The 7911-nt window shown below is 44.5% G+C and overlaps 1 protein-coding gene across 1 annotated transcript; it reads right to left on the reverse strand.

The window, feature by feature from the left end:
• Positions 1–2373: 2373 nt before the first annotated feature.
• On the reverse strand, positions 2374–7493 carry LOC143181400 (uncharacterized). Its single transcript, XM_076381782.1, has 4 exons — positions 7401–7493; positions 5110–5195; positions 2946–3062; positions 2374–2539 (listed from the first exon to the last, which is right to left on the reverse strand). Exons 1-4 carry the CDS (start codon positions 7491–7493, stop codon positions 2374–2376), a joined length of 462 nt encoding a protein of 153 aa, XP_076237897.1.
• Between the last annotated feature and the right edge of the window lie 418 nt (positions 7494–7911).

The following is a 7911-nucleotide window of genomic DNA, read 5'->3' on the forward strand; positions in this document are numbered from 1 at the left end:
TTATAAGTCTGGCATCCAATACAGTGCTAAATTCCTTTTATTACTCAAAATTTCTATAGCTTACTTTCCAATTATTCTGTGAAGTTAATTTTTGGTTAGGTCTGGGTTAGGTCATTTTTAACTTACTTAAATGAGCCACAAGGACTAATTTCCTTTCCTTGGAACCTGAAAAAAGTCACAGATCGTCAGAAAACTTCACAAATCTCCACTGCATTACGAATTTCATCACATACGGTATAATAAATGTTCTACCACACTGACTGCCTATTAGTAACACGTCAAAAAATTCCAATATTATCCTCCGTCCTCAGTTCCTGTCCATCCCATCTCAGAGCATCGAGCAACAGTCCCAAATTCCTGAGAGCTCCTCAAAGAGCGCAAGAGTCACCCGCAAGCGGAAGACAGTCCTCTCGAATCACGCAGCCAATCTCGGCCCCTTTGGTACAAAGGCGCAGGCTGCACGAGCCTCGCAGCTCGGCTTCGTGGAGCGTTCCCGCCGCTTGAGCTTCCACTTCCTCCACGAAATTAACGCGTCATCTGTCAACCCACTGCTCGACGCTGACTTGGCTGGAGCATCTCGAGCTAATTTTCCACCGCGGAGGAGCGAGCGTCAACCAACGAGGATCGAATAAAACGACGATTCGGTAACGAGGAAGGACAACAGAGCCATTTTCGGGGACTGTCTCGGCCAAGCCCATTCCAGACGTTCGTTAGAGTCCTCCTCATAATCATGGTCACCCGGAAGTCGACCAACTCCGAGCCGAGAGGCTGTGGACAAGTTCTAAATAAGTAGCAGTACACAGGACAAGTTTCGCGAGCTGAAACTTGCCGCTTCCGCGATGACAAAGGGGCCGAGATGCATAAACAAATAGGGGGAGTGGAGATGCACACAGCTTTCGAGTACACGAGTGTGGGAGGGAAAGTTAGGGCGCGTTTGAGGAGCGGAAATGAAGGGCCCAGGGGCTCCTTTTTTAGGGCGCTGGAAGCTTTCGGTGAGCAGGTTCGCGTCGGTTTGGAAGTGAAGCTTTTACAGTATTGCCTCGATATAAGGTCACTATTTGTAACTGCGTTAATTTTATTCAATTATAAAATTAAATTCTGATGTATTAGACATACCTAATTAAAAATAAAACCTAGTGTAACAAAATAGTGTCTTTACTTCCTGGTATCTACTTCATAATTGAAGTATCAGGACATACAATTTTAGGTTGTATACTTATTGATACATCTCAAGCGTTTAGGTACTGGAACATTTACCTTGATGACTATTGATGATACGAAAAATAATTTATAAAAAATCGAAAAACGTGCTTTCACTGCGTGAAGATTCAGGAACTAATCCAACATCGAATAATCTTAATGATTAAAAATCGTGGCGATCAAGTACGTCAGCGGTCCAGAGAACGATCATTCTTACATCCCGCATTGGCCCTCGACATCGAAATTTACTTAGAACTTCTCTCAATTCCTCGGTCCACTTTTGTGCTGGGCTTCTATCGCAGGTTAAAATCGAGCAGACTTATGCTCCCCCTGAAAGGCCATCGCGAAAGCAGCATAGCCTTATCGATCAATCGAGATGGATGCCGAACGAAACGCCATCGTCCACCCTTAGCGCCGTGAATTGCCCACGTCGATCTCGATCGACAACGTCGACCACCGTCGCGATCGCCACTTATCGAAAGGGTAATCGATAGTCTGAGAAAAGTTCTCCGTGTCTGCAGGATTTTACGAGATACATTTGTGAAGCAAGAGTGGAGGGGCATAAAACGAGTCCTTGTGTAATTGCAGAGGCATCCTTTATGGCGAATTATTCGCGAAAAGAGGTTGCAGGAAGGTACAGAGCACTCTGGTGCGCCGCGGGTGCTTCTACAAGGAAATTTACTTAGCGCCTTTCCTTCTACCCGTCTGCTCCCGTGTTAACACTCTTCCATAATAAATCTCCTTATGATAGAGTCCGTGTATCGCACGATCTCTTGATCAGATGTGAAATAGAGGAATATGGTACTGCTTCGTTATGTGCTCGTTGCTATATTCAGCAGGATTTGGAAATGAATATTTATTTAATAAATCAGGCTTCTTTTAATCTACAATTCTCCTTATTTTCTTATGACACTGAAACATTCTTTCTTTTCTAATATTCCATGCTATCCTTTCTTTTATTTATGTATATATATATAATGTCACATAAAGAATACTTAAGTGTCAAAATTCTAATTCCAGGATCTGAAAAGATCCCTCGACAGCTCTGCAAGTGCCAGAGCATAAAATAAGTACCTAAGAATCGACACCAATCGACCCTCAAATAAAACCTAATTAAGGATTCATTGATCACCAATCCCAGCTCGAAGACCGAAGATTTCAATCCAGCATCCCCTAAGGGAACGCGATCTCAGTGAATGCTTCCAGGGGTGACTCGACGCAGTCGGGGTAGGCCAGGACGCAGTCACCGCCAGATCTCCCCAAACGTTCCGCCTCCTGGTACAGCTCGTCGACGGTGCTGTGGGTGGAATTGGCTGTCCCGGGCAAGTCCTCTGTCGGCCTGATCGGGAAACGCGGAGGTCTCGTTCGGTTCATTAAGCAGGAGGGTAATTGGCCGCGCGTCGACGCGGGGGTTGCTCAAATTGGACGCGGGGTTTCGAGGGCGCCGCGTCTTCGGGACGAAATGGAAACAGATTAACTATGCGAAACGGCGTTGTTTTTCGCGCGCGACTGACGCAGGTGTCTCTAATGGCATTCCTGGACGAGTCCCTCTGAACAGCATCGATTCGCTGAATTTTCCTAGGCTGCGACGCTGCCCCACTTTGCCCCGTAAGCGAGCAGGACAGCCATTAAGGACCTCCAACGGAATTCATTAACCGGAAGCTTCTCGAGAAATTTCGTTTCGTGGGACGTGCGCGCGTCGATGCAGGAAGGGTCGAGGGCGCGACTCACCGCGACGAACTTACGTTAAAATTAAGTGGATCACCTCCTCGAAGACGTCCCGCCGTGACCTGCCAAATGGACTCTCCGCGAGCTCGCAGATGCTTCTTAAGAGACACGTCCTGCCGTCTCGCCAGCCTTTACTGCGAAAAATAATTCAATTTTTACCTGTGGACCCTCTAGTCAGGCTGATGTTTCGATACAAGTTTCGATGAGACCTCAGGAAATGAAAGAAAGTCACTTCTTCGCGATGGACATACAATATGAAAGAATATATTTGAGAAGAACATTACTGTGCCATTGAATATATAACGAAACAGCACTATAATGCTTCTCAGCTGTTTACGTCAATTTATTCCTTCAATTTTCCTTGCCGCCATTTTGTTATTATCTGAGAGGCTATTTTAATGGAGATTTTGCCTCAGAATTCGTCACGTTGTACCGATTAACGATCCATTTTCCGCAACGCCACCAGTCAGCGTCACTCAGGAGACAGACTGACATTTTGTTAACTTTCTTAACTTTCCAGGATGGAATTTCTCGCCCGCTCCACACGCTCCTCTGTACCCCCGACGGCTAGGTAATTGCCTTATGTTCAAATTAATTTACGTTCAAGTTCACGCCTTTGTCTTCCAAGCGGCACCGAACGCTTTGATCTTAAGCTCCGCGAGGTCCTAGCGGCGGAAATGTCCTTTGTCAGGCCTGAGAACGGCCATTTTGGAAATTGGTATCGTTCGGCCTCGTTAAATGACTCTCGGAGACGTTCAGTGATAAACATTTCCTCGTTTATAGGAGAACGGTTCCTTCCAGTAAATAGAAGTTTACGTGGAACGTGATTGGTCCGATTCAAGAAACCTTCGATCGTCGGAGCGACACGATTGCGCCATCCACGCGGTCCTGCGAGAAATTTCTCCTCGATTTATTGCTTATTTCACGCGTACGAGTTCCCTTCGACGCCTTTTTAACAGAAAGCAACGTTGGATCTTCGATCGCGACGATTTTTCCCCCGGACCAACACGAACCGACCTTTCTTCGGCAAACCTATACGAACGGACGGTTTCACTGAATAGAAGATCGTTTAGCGCGTCCCTTCTTCAGATGTTAGGAGAAACTCGAAGGATTTTTCTGCGAATTTTCTACTACCTCTCCACTGGATAAAGTAACAGATCAAATTGACCGCTGAAATAACAGGAAAAACCTACGAACAGACAACGCGAGCCACCGTTGCTGCCTCATTTCCCCTTCTCGGTGCAGAGGCGCGCAGGACAAAAGTCCTCGCTCATCCTGCGCAATTTCCGTCATTAAGGGAATTCGTTACTCGAAGAACGAGCCGCTTGTGTCCATTCGTGGAACGCGTTTCGAGTGTCAGCGCTCGATAAAACCATGCCTGCCGTTTATTTCGTGTAATCAGCGGCCCATTGTACGGCCCATCGACGATAAACAGGAATGTGGCGAGCCGGCCCGGATGATCCCCCGACTAGAAAATAGAGTTTCATTAAGCGTCGCCGAGCGTCGATCGTGGCCAATTCCGGCGCTCAGTTAATTACGAATTTATTCGCCCACCCTCGGCCATGTTTACCAATTCATCGGGCCATTTTCGACAGGTAACGCTGCCGCGCTTATTCTTCCAATTCGAGATTGCTCGGAACGCTAGCTGGCACAGCGAATTGGATTAGAGGGCTGATCACGGGAATTCGGGCCGAAAATTATCGCGATTGTTGCAGAACAGCAACAATTTGGAGTTGCAGGAATTAGTAGACTTCTCGTTTTTAATTGAATCGCGAAATTTCTCTCTTATTCGCTGTGAGTTTGGTACTTCTGTTGAATTTGGAAATCCTCTCGTGTGGCGAACATTTATCGAGGGACGAACACTTATTGAGGTACGCTTTTATTCAACTGCAAGATTCTGTCGAGTCAGGAACTGCTATGGAAGTAGAAACTTCTATCGAATTACGAACGTCTATCGAAACACAAGCCTCTATTGTCATGAACTTATATGGAAACGCGAACTTTTATCGAGTACATCGAACTTCGAATTCGGTTCTCCTCAGATACCCATCAGTTCAATAAACTTTCAATGCTGGCGTATTACACAGACTCAAATCCCTCATTTTCTCACGAACATATATCGAAACGCGAACTTTTACCGAGTACATCGAACATGCAATTGAATTTTGATCGAATACTCACCGATTGAATAAACCTTCGAGAATCGCGTAAGTGTCCCGCAGATTCAGGTCCCTCATCTGGCGTGCAGGTATTATTGTAGGCTCGAGCTCCGACAAGTTCGACGGAAGTTTATAATTGAATTGGAATGCGGACGAGAAGACGACGCTGCCCCTTTTGTTCATGGTAACCGGCACCGAGACGCCCATCGTAAACTGGAAAACGGAACGATGAGACGTGGATGAGAGGGAGCGATCCGTTCGTTCGCGAAACAAGTTCCGGAGCCACGAGGAAAGAATCCATAGGGGGACGAGGCCTGGCTCGATTGCTCCAGCGGCGAAGTCGTTGCGAAACTTCCCCGCGTGTCGTGGAAGATCGCGATCGAGCTTTACACCAAACAAGAAGCGTTTATATCGCGGATGGGAAGAGTTTTTTCGCCCTCGAGATGAGTGGAACACGCTCGCGAAGTTTCCTCGCCTGTTACAGTTCGATGGATACAGTCCACTTCGGAATTATTGGAGTATGGGAATTATTAAATTCAGTGCAGTCTTCTGGCTGGTTTGTTACTTTTCTGAGACCATTGGGAAATAAAAGTTTCAAATAATTTGGAAGTTTCTCCGAGTAATGATCACGATCGAGTGGGGGAAGGCAGTTAGCCTCTGAAGTTTGAGGCGGCGCCCGCATGTGCTGCGGGCCCACATCCACGCATATTAGGCTTCCATGGTCATCACGTTTTCATGTTTAGGAATTTATTATACGCGATTATTAATAGCCAAGTACTTAACAAGCTTAAATTACACTCGAGTTAATAGAGAAACTGAAATAAATAAAGTGGCTTGGGAATTTTTTAAATCTCTTCACATGAAAATGTGAATATGCAGAAATTAAAAAGTTGTAATGTTTAAATATTTTTTAATGCTGTAATTAAGTGAATAATTAAAAAAGTTCAGACCCTATAAGCTTTAATATGTCTAAATTTGTAAATTTTTACATTTTCACACTTGGTTGTTTAAAAAGCTTAAAATCTGCAAGAATTTGATAGTTTAGTAGAAAATTTCATGAATTTAAATATTGTATTTAAAAACTTGGACACTCTGAACTTTTCAAAGTTAATAATTCAAACTGTGGATACATAAAAACTTCTACATTCTAAACCTTAAATGTTTCCTACTACAAACATTTAAAAGTCTAAAAACTAAAACTATGAAACACCTGTATATTTCGAAGTCTGTGTAAGAATCACCTGTATTCACTTAAACGAGACATGCTACGCATGAAATCAATCAATTAGCACACGGATAACAAATCACAGTAAGCAGACCAATTAGCACTAAGGTAAGAAGGAAGCAATTCTGGCTTACAGTATTCTATAAAACTACTCAGAAACCAACTTCAACTACTATTAAAATATGATCTTTCGTCTAGCACCATGTCCGATTCTCGACTCGCTTGGTCCATTTATTCAAAAGCAGCCTCGTCTAGCTAGCAGCCGCGAACAGCTACGTCTTTAAGCTGCTCCTTCGTGATTGCTTATTCAAACGTTCCACGAAAACCTCTTATTAGGAACGAATCGGTCGTTTCTCGCTCGAATGGAGCATCGACGAGCAGACAGACCTCAGCTTCCTTCTTTTCGAACGTCTTAGGCGGGAAACATTAAGAATTCAACGCAAACAGAGACGCAATCTAATTAAAAGGGAACTCGCGATGGAGTGCTCGTTATCCTGGTAAGGGACTTAATAAGTTTCGCGGACTGTCTACTGAGAGATAAGAGGCGAGGTTACAGATGACTTTATCTTGAACCGCTGACCCGGCTGAACCTTTGAGAAATTGAGAAAAAAGTGATGATTCCTGAAGACTGTACTTGGTGGATGAGAAAATATACAGTGGACATTGAATTATGTTGTTTAAAAATTACAGTCACTATGCCCTATGAACTCGTAATGTGTTATCAGCAATGTTGTAACGAGAGATACGGGGATTTATGAGCTTATAGCGAGTAGGTTACTGAATACTGAATTCAGAATTTTTCCAGTCACTAAAAGAAACTTCTGAAATAGACTCTCAAGCTGTTCCTATAATATTATTCCCAAAATCACAAAAGAGTTTTTGAAAATTCTCATTCCAGGTAGCACACGACGTCCAGAAGACGTCTATTTTATATCCATTTCCTGCCTGAACGTCTTATACACGTCATTTGGACGTCTCTAAGACGTCTTATGAGTGTCTTTAAGACGTTCTGAAGATATTCGTAATTTTGGACTTCACTCTGTGCTATATGGAGTAGATTTTTAAAATAAAAAATATTACACTGATACCTGAATCAAAGACTTCTGCGGGTAGATTAGGACACTTTCGCCAGCCCAAAAGAGCAGGCACATGATGGCTAGTGAATAAACCGCTCGAAACATGTCGAATGCCTCGTGGACCACGGTACTTAACGCCGCGGAATATTTGAGTCCTGATTTTAAATCCCTGGTCAACGAACTGTCTGCGAATGGCCCTCCTCCGTGTGCACGTTCGGTTTATGGCAACGCGATAATCACCATTGGAGCTCGCGGAACCGCGGCCTGTTTGCGCTCGACAAACATTTGCAATCCGAAATTACGGTCCCGCTGAAAAACTCCCCCCTCCCCAGGTCGCCTGTTATTGGACCATTTTTGTCGATTGCTTCCTCGAACGTCCCTAATACATCGGTTTGGAAATTTCGTTTCGGCTGTGATTATGGAAATGCAGGCCACCGCTGATTCATTCACCGCCGCGGTCCCTATATTGATTTCTTCGAATTTTTAGTTGAATCCCAACGTACGTCCACGTAAAGTGTCGATG

The sequence above is a fragment of the Calliopsis andreniformis genome, chromosome 7 (assembly GCF_051401765.1).
Source record: "Calliopsis andreniformis isolate RMS-2024a chromosome 7, iyCalAndr_principal, whole genome shotgun sequence".
In the NCBI taxonomy this organism is placed as follows: Eukaryota; Metazoa; Arthropoda; class Insecta; order Hymenoptera; family Andrenidae; genus Calliopsis; species Calliopsis andreniformis.

Bases quoted from the DNA above. Each gene is read 5' to 3' on its own strand.
- LOC143181400 (XM_076381782.1), bottom strand. From the start codon at position 7,493: ATGTTTCGAGCGGTTTATTCACTAGCCATCATGTGCCTGCTCTTTTGG. The intron at 5,196-7,400 runs GTATCAGTGTAA...AACTTGTCGGAG, and splicing joins CGCAGAAGTCTTTGATTCAG to CTCGAGCCTACAATAATACC. The intron at 2,540-2,945 runs GTAAGTTCGTCG...TTTCCCGATCAG, and splicing joins GTGATCCACTTAATTTTAAC to GCCGACAGAGGACTTGCCCG.